The 20,624-nt window shown below is 35.6% G+C and overlaps 1 protein-coding gene across 1 annotated transcript in view; it reads left to right on the top strand.

Moving 5' to 3' along the window:
• Positions 1–20,258, top strand: part of LOC148950413 (lipase member I-like) — a 184,289-nt gene extending 164,031 nt beyond the window's left edge. The window contains exon 7 of the mRNA XM_089091594.1: positions 20,135–20,258. Coding sequence (XP_088947720.1) covers positions 20,135–20,213 — 79 coding nt within the window. The 3' untranslated portion in view covers positions 20,214–20,258. The remainder of the gene's footprint in view (positions 1–20,134) is intronic.
• The last annotated feature ends 366 nt before the right edge of the window (positions 20,259–20,624 follow it).

The following is a 20,624-nucleotide window of genomic DNA, read 5'->3' as shown; positions in this document are numbered from 1 at the left end:
CACCCACCCAGGTACACAAGCAAAGGAAGTGAGAGAGACAAAAACACATACATACATATATATTCAGACATACAAACCGACTAAGACATGAATTGAGATAAGCAAACACCCGCTCAGACACATAGGCAAAGAGAGAGAGAGACCCGTCCAGACACACAGGCAAAGGAAGTGAGAGAGACAAAACACACATACAAATATATAGATTCAGACATACAAACCAGCAAAGACAGGCACTGAGATAAGCAAACACCTGCCCAGACACACATGCAAAGACAGTGAGAGAGACAAAAACAAATTAAGCTATATAGATTCAGACATACAAACTAACAAAAACAGGCACTGGGAGAAGCAAACATCCGAACAGACACATTTGCAAAGAGAGCGAGAGAGACAAAAACATATACAAACACATAGATTAAAACATACAAACCGACAAAGACAGACACTGGGACATGCAAACATCCGCCCACACACACACAGGCAAACAGAGTGAGAGTACAGATTCATGCATACAAAACTGACAAAGACAGGCACTGGGACACGCAAACATCCGCCCACACACACACACAAACACACACATACAGGCAAAGAGAAGATTCAGACGTAAAAACCGACAAAAACAGACACTGAGAGAATCAAACACCCACCCAGATTCACAACCAAAGAGAGTGAGAGAGTCAAAAACGCATAAAAATACATAGACTTAGACATTCAGACCGACAAACATAGTAACGGAGAGATGCAAACACCTGCCCAGAGACACAAGCAAAGAGAGTCAGAGAGATAAAAACACATGCAAATTTATAGATTCAGACATACAAACCAACAAAGACAGTCCTTGAGATATGCAAACACCCGCCAGACACATAAGCAAAGGAAGTTAAAGAGACAAAAACAAATACAACTATATTGATTCGATCACAGAAATAGACAATGACAAACACGAGGACAAGCAAACACACATCCAGACACATATGCAAAGAGAGTGAAAGAGACAAAAACAAATACAACTATATAGATTCCGACATATAAACCGACAAAGACAGGCACTGAGATAAGCAAACAGCCACCCAGACACACGGACAAAGAGAGTGAGAGAGTCAAAACGCATACAAATACATAGATTCAGACATACAAACCGACAAATACAAGCAATGGGAGAAGCAAAAATCCTCCCAGACACATAGGCAAACAGAATGAGAGAGAAAAAACACATGCATATATATAGATTTCGAAATACAAACCAACAAAGACAGGCATTGAGATAAGCAAACACCCACCCAGACACACAAGCAAAGAAAGTGAGAGAGACAAAAACACATACAAATATATAGATTCAGACATATAATATGACAAAGACATGCACTGTGATAAGCAAACACCCGCACAGACACATATGCAAAGAGAGTGAGAGAGACAAAAACATATACAAACACATAGATTAAGACATTCTAACCGACGAAGATAGGCACTGAAACATGCAAACATCCGCACATACACACACACACAGGCAAAGAGAGTGAGAGTATAGATTCAGACATAAAAACCAACAAAGACAGGCACTGGGACACGCAAACATCCACCCCACACACACAGGTAAAGAAAGTGAGAGTATAGATTCAGACGTAAAAACCGACAAAGACTAACAATGAGAGAAGCAAACAACCACGCAGATTCATAAGCAAAGAGAGTGTGAGAGTCAACGCATACAAATACATAGAGTCAGACATACAAACCAACAAAGACAGGCACTGAGGAAAGCAAACTTCTGCCCAGACATATAGTTAAAGAGAGAGAGACAGAGATAAAAACACATTCAAATATATTGATTTAGACATACAAACCAACAAAGACAGGCATTGAGATAAGCACACACCCACCCAGACCTACAAGCAACGGCAATAAGAGAGACAAAAACGCATTCAAATATATAGATTAAGACATACAAACCAACAAAGAAAGGCACTGAGATAAGCAATTTATGCATCATTACATTGAATTTGGGTTAAATCGGTTATAGATGCCTGTCTTTGCTGGTTTGTATGTCAAAATCTATATACTTGCATGAGTTTTTGTCTCTCTTATATCCGTTGCTTGTAGGTTTGAGTGGGTGTTTTGATATCTCGATGCCTATCATTGTTGGTTTGTGTGACTGAAACTACACATTTACATGTGTGTTTTATATGTGTCACTCTCCTTGCCTATGCCTCTGGGTGGGTATTTGCTTGTCTCAATGCCTGTCATTGTTGGTTTGTATGTCTGAATCTATGTATTTGAATGCATTTTTGACTCTCTCACTCTCTTTGCCTGTGTATCTGGGTGAGTGTTTTCTTCTCTCAGTGTCTGTCTTTGTCGATTTTTACGTTTGGATCTATACTTTCGCTCTCTTTGCTTGTGAATCTGGGTGGGTTTATGCTTCTCCCACTGTCTCTTTTTGTCGGTTTTTACATCTGAATCTACACCGTCTCTCTCTTTGCTTGTGTGTCCAGTCGGATATTTGCTTGTCCCAGTGCCTGTCTTTGTTAATTTATATGTCTTAATTTATATATTTGTATTTGTTTTTGTCTCTCTCACTCTCTTTGCCTGTGTATCTGGGTAGGTGTTTGCTTCTCCCAATGTTTATATTTGTTGGCTTGTATGTCTGAATCTATATAGTCACTCTCTCTGCATTTGTGTCTGGTTGGGTCTGGGAGGGAGTTTGCTTATCTCAGGGCCTGTCTTCTCAGTTATCCTGTCTTTGTCAGTTTATATGTCTGAGTCTATATGTATCTGGGTGGGTATGTGCTTCTCCTAGTCCCTGTCGTTGTCGGTTTGTACGTCTGAATCCATACTATCACTCTCTTTGCCTTTGTATCTGGGTGGGTGTTTGCTTGTCCCAGTGCATGTCTTTGTCGGTTTGTATGTTTGAAACTATATAGTTATATTTATTAATGTCTCTCTCACTCTCAAGGCCTATGTGTCTGGGAGGGTGGTTGTTTATCCCAGCGTCTGTCTTTGTCGGTTTGTATGTCAGAATCTACATATTTATATTTGTTTTTAGTTCTATCACTTCCTCTGCTTATGTGTCTGAACGGGTGTTTGCTTATCTCAATGGCTGTCCTTGTTGGTTTGTATGTCTGAATCTAAGTATTTGCATGTGTTTTTATCTCTCTCACTCTCTTTGCCTATGTGTCTGGGCAGATGTTTGCTTTTCCCAGTGTCTCTCTTTGTCGGTTTGTACGTCTAAATCTATGTATTTGTATGCGTTTTTGACTCTCACACACTTTGCTCGTGAATCTGGGTGGGTGTTCGCTTTTCTCAGTGTTTGTCTTTGTCAGTTTTTACGTCTGAATCTTTACCCTCACTCTCTTTGCCTGTGTATATGGGCGGATGTTTGCGTAACCCCGTGCCTGTCTTTGTCGGTTTTTATGTCTGAATATATAATCTTACTCTCTTTGCCTTTGTGTGTGTGGGCGGATATTTGCATGTTTCAGTGCCTGTCTTTGTCGGTTTATATGTCTTAATCTATGTGTTTGTATGTGTTTTTCTCTCTCTCAGTCTCTTTCCATATGTGTCTGGGTGGATGTTTGCTTCTCCCAGTGCCTGTCTTTGTCGGTTTATATGTCTGGATCTAAATAGTTGTATTTGTCTCTCTCACTCTCTTTGGTTATGTACCTCTAAGGGTGTTTGCTTGTCACAGTGCATGTCTTTGTCGGTTTATATGTCTGAATCTACATGTTTGTATGTGTTTTTGTCTCTCTCATTTCCTTTGCTTGTGTGTCTGGGCAGGTGTTTGCTTATCTCAATGCCTGTCTTTGGAATGTTACATAATACTTTATGAGACTTTTTCCTTCGGGATTTCTGTTTTCTTTCAAGGCGTTTTTCCTTCAGGATTTAATTTTCTGTCAAGGTGTTTTTTTCATAGCCGTTTTTTGTTTTGTTTTTCTTTCAAGACGTTTTTCTCAGGATAACAATATATTCCAAACCATTTATGTCCATATTATGATTCGAAAGGGACTCCCCTCAAAGGAATGGAGCGTTAACCAGTTGGACGATAAAAACCTTTCTAATATTTTGATTCGGGTAATACTAACTACATGATAACCTATTGCACGCAAGCAAAATTCCCTGTTCACAAATAATAGAATAATTAAACGGATTTCGTGTTCCCATTTGGCTCCAATAATTGCCGCACAGGTGTGAAATCAATTACTAGAATTTGGTTTCATTTAAAGTGCACCCGCTTGTTAAGTAATGCTTTAGAGGATGTTATCATACAATATTGCAGGTCGCTCTTTGCGCAGTTCTTAATAATGGTGTCTTTTACTCTATTGAAACTTTACTGTGCTATCAGAGATGAAATAAAGGTGAGAATATCAATATGGCTAGAATACGGTACACCCTCATATACGTTCAAACGTCTTTCTTTTATTCTTCTCTGCACAGAATTTTACATTCCCAGCCTATGACACTGAATGGCTTACCCACGGCACACTCTAGCAAGCATTGTCACACATCGCGTTTTACAGGCATTTTCCTGCAAAAATATTCGTTTACATTAGAGCCGATCGTTTAAACTTAATGAAAAAACCTCCATTATCGTTTCTTCTGATGACTTAGCAATTGAGGTCAGCGTGGTACAATTTACCCGTCCCCGATGACACCCTGGAGTTTGTTTCGTGCTGAGTTTGTTTTGTGAAATATGGATTTTTCTCTTCGTGGAAGTTTTGGATTGAATTTCTCCTCGTGAAGCTTATTTTGTTCATTGAACTTGATGCATGCTGATTTTTCTTCGTAGAATTTGTTGCATGCTGATTTTTCTTTTCGTGAAATTTTTACATGGATTTTTCTCCTCGTGAAACTTATTTTGTTCATGGAACTTGTTGCGTGCTGATTTTCTCTTTGTGAGACCTGTTTGCATGTTGATTTTTATTTTCGCGAAACTTTCACATTGATTTTTCACCTGGTGAAACTGATTTTGTTGATGGAACTTATTGCTTGTTGATTTTTGTCTGTGGAACTTGTTCCGCGCCAATTTTTTTCGCAAAACTTTTTGCATCTTGATTTGTCTCTTCGTGACATATGTACATTGATTTTTCCTTATAAAGCTGATTTTTAACATGGAACTTTTTGCATACTGTTTCTTGTTTTTGAAACTTGTTGAATGCGAAATTTCTCTTCGTGAAACTTATATATCGGATTTTTAATTTGTTCATGGAACTTGCTGCGTGGTGATGTTTTTTTCGTGAAACTGATTTTTTTTTTCATGAAACGTGTTTCTTGCAGATATTTGTTCATGAAACTCTGAGCATATTGATTTTTCCTTTCGTGAAACTTGTAAACTGATTTTTCTCCTCGTGAAACAGACTTCGTTCATGAAACATATTGCGTGCCGATTTGGACCGTGGAACTTGTTGCTTTCAGATTTTGGTTTGTGAAACTTATTGGTATTGATTTTTCTTTTCGTGAAACTTGTACATTGATATTTCTCTTCGTGAAACTTATTTTGTTCATGGAAGTTGTTTAGTACTGATTTTTGTTCATGGACCTTGTTGCGTGTTGATTTTGTTATTCAAACTTTCTGTATATTGATTTTTCTCTTCAAAAAACATATACATTGATTTTTCTGCTCGTTAATTTTTTTTCATGGAATTTGTCGCGTGCCAACTTTTGTTCATGAACAAAATTAGTTTTATGAGAAAATTTAATGTGCAAGTTTCACAAAAAGAAAAATCAGCATGCAACAAGTTTCACTAACAAAAATCAGCACACAAAAGGGTCCAAGTTCAAAATCCGTTTCACGAGACGAAAAATCAATGTGCAAGCTTCACGAAGGGAAAACTCAAGGTGCAACAATCTACCAACAAAAATTAGCCTGCAACAAGTTCTGTGAGCAAAAATAGGCACGCAACAAGTTCCATGAATATAATCAGTTTCCCGAGTGAAAAAGCAAGGTACAAGTTTCAAGAAGAAAAAATCAACATGCGACAAGTTTCAAGAACAACGAATCAGCACGCAGCTAGTTCCACGAACAAAAAATCAGCACACAAAGCGTTCCATGAACAAAATCAGTTATACAATTCAATGTACGAGTTTCAGAAAAAATCAATGGACAAGTTTCATGAAGAGAAAAATCAACATGAAAGAATTTACATGAAAAAAAAATCAGCACGAAACAACTTCCACGAGTAAGTTTAGTTCGTAAGGAAAAAAATAAATGCACAAGTTTCACATTTGTACAAAGACTTTGTTCCTTGCTGATTTTTGCTCGTAGAACTTGATGTGCGCTGATTTTTGTGCGTGCAACTTGTTGCATGTTGTTTTTTCTTCGTGAAACTTATACATTGATTTTTCTCCTCGTGAAACGATTTGATTCTTCTTTTTTTTTAAATTTGTACATATTTTTCTCCTCGTGAAACTGATTTCTTCATGGAACTTAATGCATGCTGATTTTCGTTCGTGGAACTTTTTGCATGCATATTTTTGTTCGTGAAACTTGTTGGTTGTTGGATTTTTGTCTTCGTGAAACTTGTACATTGATTTTTCTCCCCCTGAATTTAATTTAGTTCATGGAACTTGATGCGTGTTGATTTTTATTCGTGGTATTTAAGTTATGTTGATTTTTCTCTTCGCGAAACTTGTACATTGACTATTCTCCCCGTGATACTGATTTTGTTCATGGAACTTGTTACCTGATGATGTTTTGTTCGTGGAACTTATTGCTCGCTAAGTTTTATTCTTGACACTTGTTGCATGTTGATATTTCTCTTTGTAAATCTTGCACATTGATTTTTATCCTCATGAAACTGATTTTGTTCATGGAACTTGTTGCGAGCTGATTTTCTGTTCGTTGAACTTACTTTGTGCTAAATTTTGTTTGTAAAACTTGTTGCATGTTAATTCTTCTCTTTGTGAGACTTGTATATTGAATTCTCTCCTCGTGAAACTGATTTTGGTCTTAGAAGTTTTGTACGCTGATTTTTGTTCATAAAACTTGTTGCATTTTCATTTTTTCCCTTCATTGAACTTATACATTGATTTTTCTCCTCGTGAAACGGATTTCGCCTATGGAACTTGCTGCGTGCTGATTTTTGTTTGTGAAACTTACTGCGTTTGTTTTTTGTTCGTAAAACTTACTGTATGTTGATTTTTCTATTCGTAAAACTTGTAAATTGATTTTTGTTTTCCTCGCGAAACTGATTTTGTTCACGGAACGTGTTTCGTGCTGATTTTTGTTCGTGAAACACATTGCATGCTGATTTTCGTTCAAGAAACTTGTTGCATGTTAATTTTTCTCTTCTTGGTACTCGTTCATAGATTTTTTCTCCTCATGAAAACTGATTTTGTTCATGGAACTTGTTGCTCGCTTATGTTTGTTCTCCAAACTTGTTGCATTTTTATTTTTCTCTTCGTGAAATTTGTACATTGATTTTTCTCCTCGTGAAACTTATTTTGTTAATGGAACTTCTTGCGTGCTGATTTTTGTTCGTGGAACTTGTTGCGTGCTGATTTTTGTTCTTGTAACTTGCTGCATGTTGATTATTCTCTTCGTGAAAGTTGTAAATTGTTTTTTTTGTTCCTCATGAAACTGATTATGATCATGGAACTTGTTGCGTGCTGATTTTTGTTCGTGAAACTTGCCACATTTTGATTTTTCTCTTCGTAAAACTTGTAAATTGATTTTTTTTTTTCCCCTCATGAAACTGATTTTGTACATGGAACTTGTTGCTTGCTTATTTTAGTTCGTGGAACTTGTTGCGTTCGGATTTTGTTCTTGTAACTTGCTGCATGTTGATTATTCTGATCGTGAAACTTGTAAATTGATTTTCTTTTGTTCCTTATGAAACTGATTTTGATCATGGAACTTGTTGCGTGCTGATTTTTGATCGTGAAACTTGCTGCATTTTGATTCTCTCTTCATAAAACTCTTAAATTGATTCTTTTCCTCGTGAACTGATTTTGTACATGGAACTTGTTGCCTGCTGATTTTTGTTTGTTGAACTTGTTGTGTGCCTATTTTCGCTCATGAAGCTTTTTGCATGTTGATATTTCTCTTCGTGGAACTTTTACATAGATTTTACATAGATTTTTTCTCCTAGTGAAACTGTTTTGTTTTTGGAACGTGTTGCGTGCTGATTTTTGTTCGTAGAACTTGTAGTTGGTTTATGTTTGTTCCTGGAAGCTGTTGCGTGCTAATATGACGCACAATCTTACCTAACTTAACCTAACCTAGCATGTATAGGTTAAGTGTAGGTTCCCTCACGCTTCATACAGCCCCAAGACTCCGAGGGGCACTGGTTTTTGAAGGTTAGGCTAAGTTAATCTATCCTATTAGAACGTAAGAAAAATGCTGAAAATATAAAAACGTTGCAAGTTTGCATGAAATACTCGATGAACTACGTTGTTTTTCTAGCTGGTAAAAAAAAGCAACAATTTCCATGAAAAAATTCATTTTCACGAAGAGAAAATCAATGTTCAACATTCACAAATAGAAAAATCAACATGCAACAAGTTTCACGAATACAAAACAGCAAGCAACAAGTTCCGTGAAAATTAGATCAGTAAGCAACAAGTTCCAAATTCAAAATCCATTTCACGACTATAAAAACCAAGGTAAAAGGTTCACGAAGAGAATAAACAACATGCAACAAGTTTCACGAAAAAAATTCAGCACCCTACAAGTCCCATGAACAGCACGCAACAAGTTCCATGAACAAAACCTGTTTCACAAGGAGAAAAATCAATTTACACGTTTCACGAAGAGAAAAAGCAACATGCAACAAGTTTCATGATCAAAACTCACCACGCAACATTATGGTGGTCGCAAAAAATCAATGTTGGAATTTTTTGAGGGGACCCCCCCCCCCCTAAAATCTGCCAATTGGCTAAGAATCGAGATTGGTGAAGTTTAAGCGCAATCGGATAAGGTTAACCCATGCCTCATCAAGGTTGAATTTTTAACTTTTTATAAAAATGGATTTTTTTTAATCAAATACCTAACAATATTGCAAGATTTGATTAAATCTGCTGTCCAAATTTTGCCGTATTTATTTTCTCAATTGGTACATAAAAAAGTGTAGTTAAAACTGATTTCAAAGTAAATACAACAACAATCCAAATTGAAAATGATGGATTTAAAGGATAAGAAAAGGAAAAAGGTATAAAGAACAAGGAGAAATAATGTTCAAAATTTTATTATTTAAAATATAAAAATGAAAGCATTATAAAAGAAAGAAGTACAATTAATTATCAGATTAAGGTGGTAATGGCTTAGATAACATGGCTTTTGAAGAGCCAGGAAATATTTTTCGACATTCCGATACAACTTGTAACAGAAACTGACGTTGTTCTTCGTCTTTTGTCAAACAGGAATTGAAGTCTTGGATTAATTTTACCCCTCTTTCAGCTTTGTCATTGACAACCTTAAAACCGTTCACTATTTTTTTTTGCTTAAAAATTCTGTATCAATTTGAAATCTATTGAAAAAATTTAGAGTTCGATGAGAAACAAAAAAATCAATATCTTTGTCCAATAAATTATCCACTTGGTCGAGACTGAGTTTTGCTTTCACATCCCTATTATCACAAGTTTTTTCACCAATTGGAATTAATTTTGGACTTTTTACAGCCATGTTTGTTTTCGCACTTTTATCTACATTTTCATCAAAGAAAGAAAATGCGACTTGCTCAAAATTGAGGTACCACAAATGATTTATCATTTTAGACAGTGCCTTGTCTGCAAGTTCTTTATCGATTTCTCTATATTTTACAAGAGATTTTAAAAATTGTAGGTCTTGGTTGGGGGCCAAAGTGGGCTTGGGGGCGTTGAACCACGCTTTTACATAAATGTTTATTAAAAATAAACAAATGTCAGTGATAGCTTTTTCTTCTAAATTTGTTAATGTAAATTTATCCCTGAAAAGATATATTTTGATACAATAAATGGCCTTTGCCATCCATCTAGCGTGATGAATGGCACCAGGTACTTTGAAAAAAGTTGCTTTTGGGGGAGTACGTCCTAAAAAAATTAACGAAAGTTGAATAAACTCTTTGTAATCATCCCTTGACTGTTGGTTTTTTAATTGTTCCATAAGAAAAATTGATATTTCATCTGAATTCCCTATTTTAAGTCTAATTTTCTTATCTTCAATAGCAGTTTTGAATTTTGTCTTGTCTAACTTCGACCATCCAGTCTGAAACTTTTTAAAAATATTTGGGTGGGGGCCAGTAGTTGTGCCCATTTTTAAATCAAAAACTGATTTGAGAACAATTTCGAAAATATGGTGGCGACATGCTAAATAAAGAGGAATTTTCTCTAATAATTGCTCCAACAAAACGCAGGTTCCGTTGAGGTGACCAGTATTTACCGCAGTGGTATCAAAACACATTGCTTGGATTTTCTCAACTGCCCCCCACTGTTCAACTGCTGCAAATACAGCTTTTGCCTGAGTAATTCCCATACCATTTTCAAGCTGAGGAACTCCTATCAACTGTTCTTCATCCCCACAACTAATCAAAACTGCTACCCTTTCTATATTTTCTTTACCCAAAACATCTGGAAGTAATTTTCAGTCCCAGGGCAAAACAGCTCCTTCTAAATCGGAATTTTTGAATCTACGTTTGATAAGTTCAGTCCTTTGTTTTCGGAATAGCTGTCTGCGAAGTCTTATTACACTTCTACTTACAATTAAATTTTGTGAGTCAAAACCTAACGCCTCTGCAGTAGCTGATATTATTCGAACTGCGTCTCTATTAGAAATACTACATCTATCTAACAATAAAGATAATTTTTCGGTTATAATCTCTTCACTTCCTCTAGCGTACTTCTTTTTCTTTATTTCTGGTTCTCCATCCTCTGTGTCGGGAAAATTCACCTCCATATCTTCTTGGTCCTCTTCTGTTGATGTGCTGCTTGCTGAAGATTCTAGTTGTGCAATGAAATTCACACCTTCAAAAAAAAGGAAAAAACTCATTAAACGGTAACAAGCAATAAGCAAAGCACTCACGGAATAGGTATCAAGTCAAATAATCTCAAGAGAAAAAGAATAGGAAAACGTGAAAGAAAGAGAGAAAATTTTTTTTGGATATTGAAAAAAATCAATATCCAAGTTTCACGAAGAGGAAAATCAACATAAAACAAGTTTTACAAACAAGAATTAGCCCGCAAAAAGTTCCACGAACAATTATAAGCATGCGACGAGTTCCATGAACAAAACCAGTATAACGATTAGAAAATCAATTTACTTAGATAAGAAGATAGAAATCAAAATGCGACAAGTTTCACGAGGAAAAACCAGCACACAAACAACCTAAACGAAAAAACCCACAAGCAACAAGTTCCATGAAGAAAATCAGTTTCAGAAGGCAAAAAATCAATTTACAAATTTCACGAAGAGAAAAATCAATATGCAACAAGTTTCATGAGCAAAAATTGCAACAAGTTCCATGAACAGAATTAGTTTTACGAGGAGAAAAACCAATGTACAAGTTTCACGAAGAGAAAAATCAACTTGCAACAAATTTCACGAAAAAGGCAGCACCTAACAAGTTCCATGAAAATAAGATCAGTACGCAACAAGTTCCAAACTCGAAATCAGTTTCACTATGAAGAAATCAATTTAAAAGGTTCGCGAAGAGAAAAATCAACATGCAATAAGTTTCACGAATTAAAACCAGCATTCAACAATTCCCACGAACAAAATCAGCACTCAGCAAGTTCCATGAACGAAATCTGTTTCACGAGGTAAAAAATTAATCTATACGTTTCACCAAGAGAAACATCGACCTGCAACAAGTTTGATAGGAAAAACAACACTCAACAAATTCCAACAGCAAAAATCAGCACGCAACAAGCTTCATGAACAAAATGACCTTAACGAGGAAAAAAATCACTATAGGAGTATCACGAAGATGAAAATCAACATGCAATAATTTTCACGAACAAGAATCAGTACGAAACAAGTTCCAAGAACAAAAACAAGCATGCAACAAGTTCCATGAACAAAATCAGTTTCACGAGGAGAAAAATCACTGTAAAGTTTCACGAACAGAAAAATAAAAACACAACAAGTATCACGAGGAAAAAATCACATGCAAAAAGTTGCACGAACAAAAATAAGCATGCAACAAGTTCCAAGAACAAAATCAGTGTCACGAGGAGAAAAATCAATGTAATGTTTCACGAACAGAAAAATAAAAACACAACAAGTATCACGAGGAAAAAACCACATGTAGCAAGTTCTACGAACAAAATCCACAAGCAACAAGCTCCAAGAAAAAAATAGTTTCATAAGGAAAAAATCAATTTACAAGTTTCACGAAGAGATAAATCAACATGCAACAAGTTTAGTGAGCAAAAATCTGCAGGCCACAAGTTTTATGAACAAAAATAACTTTCACAAAAAAACAGCACACAGCGAGTTCTACGAACAGAAAATCAGCAAGCAACAAAATCCATGAAGAAAATTAGTTTTATGAGGAGAAAATTCAATGTACAAGTTTCACAAAAAGAAAACTCAGCATGCAACAAGTTTCACTAACAAAAATCAGCACACAACAAGTTCCAAGTTCAAAATTCGTTTCACGAGACGAAAAATCAATGTGCAAGTTTCACGAAGGGAAAAATCAAGGTGCAACAATCTCACCAACAAAAATCAGCCTGCAAAAATTTCAGTGAACAAAAATAGGCACGCAATAAGTTCCATGAATATAATCAGTTTCCCGAGTTAAAAAGCAATGTAAAAGTTTCAAGAAGAAAAAATTAACATGCGACAAGTTTCAAGAGCAACAAATCAGCACTCATCAAGTTCCACGAACAAAAAACAGCACACAAAGCGTTCCATGATTCGTGAGGAAAAAAATAAATGTACAAGTTTCATATTTGTAAAAATACATTGTTCCTTGCTGATTTTTTCTCGTAGAGCATGTTGTGCGCTGATTTTTGTGCGTGAAACTTGTTGCATGTTGTTTATCTCTTCGTGAAGCTTATGCATTGATTTTTTTCCTCGTGAAAAGATTTGATTCTTCTTTTTTTAATTTGTACATTTTTTTCTCCTCGTGAAACTGATTTTCTTCATGGAATTGTTACATGCTGATTTTTGTTCGTGGAACTTTTTGCGTGCATATTCTTGTTCGTGAAACTTGTTGGTTGTTGAATTTTCTCTTCGTGAAACTTTTACATTGATTTTCTCTCCCTGAATTAAATTTAGTTCATGGAACTTGATGCGTGTTGATTTTTATTCGTGGTATTTAAGTTATGTTGATTTTTCTCTTCGCGTAACTTGCACATTGACCGTGATACTGATTTTGTTCATGGAACTTGTTACCTGATGATTTTTTGTTCGTGGAACTTATTGCTCGCTAAGTTTTATTCTTGACACTTGTTGCATGTTTGTGAATCTTGCACATTGATTTTTATCCTCATGAAACTGATTTTGTTCATGGAACTTGTTGCGAGCTGATATTCTGTTCGTTGAGCTTACTACGTGCTAAATTTTGTTTGTAAAACTTGTTGTATGTTGATTCTTCTCTTTGTGAAACTTGTATATTGATTTTTCTCCTCGTGAAACTGATTTTGGTCTTGGAAGTTTTGTACGCTGACTTTTGTTCATGAAACTTGTTGCATTTTCCTTTTTTCCTTCATTAAACTTATGCATTGATTTTTCTCCTCGTGAAACGGGTTTCACCTATGGAACTTGTTGCGTGCTGATGTACAAGCCAAAAACGATGTACAAGCTTCATGAAGAGAAAAGTAAACATGAAACAAGTTTAACCGAAACAACTTACACGAACAAAATCAACATGAAAAATCAACAAACAATCAGAACGCAAAGCGTCCCATGAACAAAATCAGTCTTACGAGGAGAAAAAATCAATGTAAAAATCAATATGCAACAAGTATCACGAACATAAATCAGCACGAAATAAGTTCAAGGGACAAAAATGACACGCAAAGAGTTCCATGAATAAAATCAATTTTACGAAAGAGAAAACACAATGTACAAGTTTCCATGAACAAAAAATCAGCACGCAAAAAGTTCCATTAACAAAACTAGTTTTACGAGGAGAAAAATTAATTTATAACTTTCACAAAAAGAAAAATAAAAATTCAAATCATTTTCATGAACAAAAATCAGCACGCAACAAGTTCCACGGAGAAAACTCGGCAAGCAACAGGTTCATTGAATAAAATCAGTTTCACGAGTAAAAAAGCAATGAACAAGTTTCACGAAGAGAAAAAATCAACTTGCAACAAGTTTCACGAACAACAAATGAGCTCGCAGCAAGTTCCGCGAACAGAAAATCAGTACGTAAAGCGTCCTATAAACAAAATCAATTTCACGAGGAAAAAAAATCGATGTGCAAGCTTCATGAAGAGAAAAATAAACATGAAACAAGTTTCATCGAAACAACTTACATGAACAAAATCAACATGAAAAATAAACAACAAATCAGCAAACAAAGCGTACCATGAACAAAATCAGTTTTACGAAAGAGAAACACCAATGTACAAGTTTCCATGAACAAAAAATCAGCACGCAAAAAGTTCCATTAACGAAACTAGTTTTACGAGGAGAAAAATTAATGTATAACTTTCACGAAAAGAAAAATAAAAATTCAAATCAGTTTCACGAACAAAAATCAGCACGCAACAAGTTCCATGGATTAAAATCGGCAAGCAACAAGTTCCATGAATAAAATCAGTTTCACGAGTTAAAAAGCAATGTACAAGTTTCACGAAGAGAAAAATCAACTTGCAACAAGTTTCACGAACAACAAATGAGCGCGCAGCAAGTTCCGCGACCAGAAAATCAGTACGTAAAGCGTCCTATAAACAAAATCAATTTCACGAGGAAAAAAATCGATGTGTAATCTTCATGAAGAGAAAAATAAACATGAAACAAGTTTCACCGAAACAACTTACATGAACAAAATCAACATAAAAATCAACAAAAAATCAGCACGTAAAGCGTCCCTCGAACAAAATCAGTTTTAAGGAGAAAAAATCAATGTACAAGTTTCATGAAGAGAAAAATCAATATGCAGCAAGTATCACGAACAAAATCAGCACGGAATAAGTTCAAGAAACAAAAATTACACGCAACAAGATCCATGAATAAAATCAGTTTTACGAAAGAGAAAAACCAATGTACAAGTTTCACGAAAAGAAAAATCAACATACAAGAAGTTTCATTGACAAAAATCAGCAGGCAACAACTTCCATATTCCAAATCCATTTCACGAGGAGAAAAATCAATGTACAATCTCACGAAAAGAGCGATCAAGATGAAACAAGTTTAAGGAACAAAAATTGGCATGCAGCAACTTCTACGAACAAAATTCCGCACGCAACATGTTCCATGAACAAAATCAGTTTCACGAGGTGGAAAATCAATGTGTAAGTTTCACTAAATAAAAATCAAAATGAAAATAGTTTCACGAAAAACAAATCAGCACGCAGCAAGCTCTACGAACAAAAAATCAGCCCAGAAAAAGTTTCATTATTAAAATCAGTTTCACGAATAAGAAAGACAATATACAAGTTTTACGAAGAAAAAAATCAGCAGCAAGTTTCAAAAACAAAAATCAGCACGCAACAAGTTCCACGAATAAAATTCAGCACGCAATAAGTTCCATGAACAAAATCAGTTTCACAAGGAGAAAAATCTATGTACAACTTTCACGAATGAGAAAAATAAACATGCAAGAAGTTTCATGAACAAAAATCAGCACGAAGCAAGTTCCACGAACAAAAATCAGCATGCAACAAGTTCCATGAAGAAGATCAGTTTGACGGGCACGCAACAAATTCCATATTCAAAATCAGATTCACAAGGAGAAAAAGCAATGTACAAATTCTTGACGAGAAAAAACAAGACAAAACAAGTTTTACTTACAAAAATCCACTCACAACAAGCTTCACGAAAAAAAAATAAGCACGTAAGAAATTCCATGAACAAAATCAGTTTCACGACGTGAAAAATCAATGTGCGAGTTTCACAAAAAGAAAAATCAACATGCAAAAAAGTATCACGAACAAGTTCCACGAACAAAAATCAGTCAGCAACAAGTTTCATTAGCAAAATCAGTTTCACGACGAGGTAAAGCAATATACAGATTTCCCAAAGAGAAAAAAATCAGCATGCAACAAGTTTTACGAACAAAAATGAGCACCTAGCAAGTTGCGCGAAAAAGAAAATTAGCATGCAACAAATTATTGGAACAAAATAAGTTTCACGAAGAGAAAAATCAATGTACAAATTTCACAAAGATAGAAATCCACATGCAACAAGTGTAGAACGAAAAACAGCACGCAACAAGTTCCACGAACGAAAATCGGCACGCAGCAAGTTCCAAGGACAAAATAAGTTTCAGAGGGAGAAAACTAAACGTACAAGTTTTACGAAGAGAAAGATCAATATGCTACGAATATTGAATATTAATATACGAATATTACTAAGTTTCACGAATATAAATCAGTACTCAACAAGTTCCAAGAACAAAACAACAGCACGCAACAAGTCCCATTAACAAAATCAGTTTCTCGAGGAGAAAAATCCATGTACAATATTCACGAAGAGAACATTCAAAATGCAACAAGCTTCACGAACAAAACCAGTAGCATTAAGTTCCACGAACAAAAATCTGCACGCAACAAGTTCCATCATCAACTTCAGTTTCACGAGAAGAAAAATCAATGCACAAGTTTCACTAAGAGAAAATCAACACGCAAAAATTTCACGAACAAAAATAAGCACGTAAAAAGTTCCACGAATAAAAATCAGGACGCAACAAGTTACATGAACTAAATCAGTTTCACGAGGAGAAAAATCAATGTACAAGTTCCACTAAGAAAAAAAAACAACATCCAACAAGCTTCAAGAGGAAAAATCTGCACGCAACAAGTTACATGAACAGAATCAGTTTTACGAACAAAAAATCAGCAAGCAGCAAGTTCCTCGAACAAAAAATCAGTACCTAACAAGTTCTCAGAATAAAATGAGTTTCACGAGGAGAAAAATCAATGTACAGCTTTGCCGAAGAGACAAATCAACATGCAAGATGTTTCACGAACGAAAATCAGCACGCAAAAAATTCCACGAACAAAAAAATCTGCATGCAACAAGCTCCACGTTCAATATCAGTTTCACGAAGAAAAATAATTTTTCAAGTTTCACGGGGGGAAAATCAAGATTGAAAACAAGTTTCAAGAACAAAAAGAGCATGAAACAAGTTCCGTGAAAAAAAATTGGCACACAACAAGTTCCACTAACAAAATCAGTTTTACGATGTTAAAAATCAATGTAAAGGTTTAACGAAGAGGAAAATCAACATGCAACAAGTTTTATGAACAAAAAAATAAGCATGCAGCAAGTTCCACGAAAAAAAATCAGCCCTTAATAAGTTTCATGAACAAAATCAGTATTATGAGGAGAAAAAATCCACGAAAAAAGTTCTTCGTGGAAAAAAGTTCCACGAAGAGAAAAAACAACATGCAGCAAGTTTCAAGAACAAAATTCAGCACGCAACATGTTCCAGGAAAAAAAATTTGCATGTAACGAGTTCCATGAACAAAACCAGTATTACAAGGAGGAAAATCAATGTACAACTTTTACTAAGAGAATAATCAACATGCAACAAGTTTCACGGACAAAAATCAGCACACAACAAATCCCAGGGTGTCATCGAGGGTGGGTACATTGTGCCATGCTTGCCTCAATTGCTAGGATTCATCAGAAGAAACGTTAATGGAGGTTTTTACATTAAGTTTAAACGATCGATTCGAGTGTAAGCGAATATTTTTTCAGGAAGGGCCCAAAAACACAATGTGTGTGTTAATACTTGATAGAGAGTTTCATGTGTCAGCCATTAAGTGTCACAGGCTGGGAGTGTAAAATTATCTGTAGTGAAGAAGAAAAGAAAGACTTTTGAACGTATATGAAGGTGTACCATATCCTAGCCATAATGATATTCTCTCTTTTATTTCATCTTTGATAGCACACTCAAGTTCCAATTGAGTAAAATACTCTATTACTAAAAAAATGCGCTAGGAGCAACCCGCAATATCATCTGATAACATCCTCTAAATCATTACTTACCAAGCAGGTGAACTTCAAATATAACCAAATTCTAGTAATCGATTTTTTCCCTGTGTGTCAGTTATTGCAGCCATCTGGGAACACACAATCCGTTTAATAATTATGGTATGCGCAAACAGTGGATTTTCATTGCGTGCAATAGGTTGTCATTTAAAACGTATTACCTGAATAAAAATATTAGAAAGGTTTTCATTGTCCAACTCGTTAACGCTGCATTCCATTGAAGGGGATCCATTTCGATTCCTAATGTGGACATGAAATCTTTGGACTAAAAAGTCTCCCTGAGAAAAACGTCTTGAAAGAAAAAAAAAACAAAAAACACCTCGAAAGCAAATGAAATCCCGAAGAAAAAACAATGCCTTGAAAGAAAAAAGAAACCCCGAAGAAAGGAGTCTCTTAAAGTTATGTAACATCCGATGTGTGTCCTCCTCAGTTGGAAGCGGGGATTCCCCACGAGCCCTGAAGAAACATGTCGCGTGTGAGTGCGCCATCCTTAACAGTGGTAAACATTCCAAATTACGTAAGAACTAAAGAAATCATGGAGAATAACGTCTTGAAGAAAATATCTTAAAAATATCTTGACATATCTTGAAACGTCTTGGAAAATTTCTTGAAGAAAACTGTCATAAAAACGTCTTGAAACGTCGTGAAAAACGTCTTGTCGGTGAAGTTGGTTGCTAGGGAGCCCTCCAATGGAATTAGATGCTAGGGCCCCCAATGGAATTGCTTGCTAGGGCCTCGTTGAAATTGGTTGCTAGGGGCCCCGTTGGGATTGACTGCTAGGAGTTCACCTTTGGAATTGATTGCTATGAGATTCGGTGGAATTGGATGCTAGGGCTCGTGCGGGCTCTCCTGGAGGTTTTTTAAACACCTTTAGGGTTTTAAGCATAGCAACCATAGAAAAAACATTCCCTATGACGTAAAAGACATTTGCATCTCATAGAAAACATTCCCTATGACGTAACATGCACCTACTGACTGTCATGGAATAACGGGATAGGGCTCTCATTAAAAGCAGGGATAGGGCTGTTGTTAAAAGCAGGGAAAGGGCTCTCATAGATCTTGTTGAGGGAATACTATTACTAACTTGTGCTTTCGATTCCTGGCGACCTACCACACTGTTACCTATTGTGATTAGATGCACATCGTTTGCATTAGCTTGAACTTTGTTATGAGTGCCTAAATTAAGTTCCGATATTTACGAGAGGAGCTGTCGGTCTTTTTGCTCTTTTTCATATTGGTAGGTTGCATTAATAATTTTCCAATCGTTGGTGTAATACAGCAGCCTTAAAAATTGTTTATAATATCATTGCCATTTGAAAACATGATAAAAATGAACATTTATTCATTTTACTTTTTATAAAAACCTAATAAGTCTCAAGGATCCATCCTACAGATATCTCAGTTGGGGTAGGAAGAAGTTTTAAGGGAATGGGGAATGGAAGTTTCCTGATAGAATTTAACGAGGGAAGTTTCGAAAAGATTGGCGTGGAGGAGGAGCGTACGTGGATGGGTTTGGCTCAGGCGGGTTGGTTCTGCGGTGAGTTGTTAGGAGTAGTAGTAGCGTCAAGTCATATTTAAAAATTTCATGTTCTTTGACATTTTCTTTAATTTGACTTTATTTTTTCATTCATATTTCCCATTTTTCTGCAGCTATTAATGTCAAACCTTTGAGTGGTTATGAAGTGGTTGGATTCGACTTGGTGTATTCACGATAATAGAGCGGCTTTGCCAATTTCACTTTTCCTCAAGGAACACAAATATTGTAGCCTTAAAATGTTAAAAAAAAAGGCAGTATATGTTTTAAGAGATCTTCCAACCACCCCAAACCAAATTGCGTTGAAATGAAATTATACAAATTTTAGGAATGTAGAAAAAAGAGGTTTTAAAGTAATACACTCTTATGCTCTATAGGTTTCAGCTCTATAGCACCAAAGTCTAAGTTAACCAGTTAAATCATTTAAAACTTGTTAGAAGTGTTTTACTCGTTTTTTAAAGAGAAACGCCCGTCATCAGCTATTTATCATTTACAAAAATCTCACATCTTCTATTTTTCAGGGCCCGAGGAGATTTTTGCATAAAAGCCAGAATGTCAACAATTGATATCATAAAGTACGTCCAAAGGAACATTTTATAATAGGAAGAGTGAACTTAACTACATTGCCATTTTTGTGGTGTTTTCTAGAACACAGCGATTATGATTTTAGAATAGCTAAAGAAAGAATTTTTAAATAGAATTATGTTAGATCATGAAAGTTTTGTGAGCCAATTCCGAGTGCAGACCTGGTACCAGGCATCAGTAGTGGGCCTTCTCGCTTGTATCATAAGCAACGCAAAAGTGCTGCCTAAGTAAAGGAAGATATGGGCACAATTCATAATTTTTTCTGACCAATTCTCTTTGTATAGAAGGAGTTGTTGCAGAAACTTCGAAAGGAACTCATTCAATCGGAAATTGAAGGTTCAAGTGCCCTTTTTAAAACATCCCCCCGCGTCTTATTTTTCCCAAATGCATTCCATAGAAATTTTGAGATTGTAACTTTGTTCAAAA

The sequence above is a fragment of the Artemia sp. Qi Xiang Cuo genome, chromosome 7, assembly GCF_049724085.1.
Source record: "Artemia sp. Qi Xiang Cuo chromosome 7, ASM4972408v1, whole genome shotgun sequence".
Lineage (NCBI taxonomy): Eukaryota > Metazoa > Arthropoda > Branchiopoda > Anostraca > Artemiidae > Artemia > Artemia sp. Qi Xiang Cuo.
The sequence above is the reverse complement of the archived record's forward strand: the minus strand, read 5'-3'. Positions and strand labels throughout refer to the sequence as shown.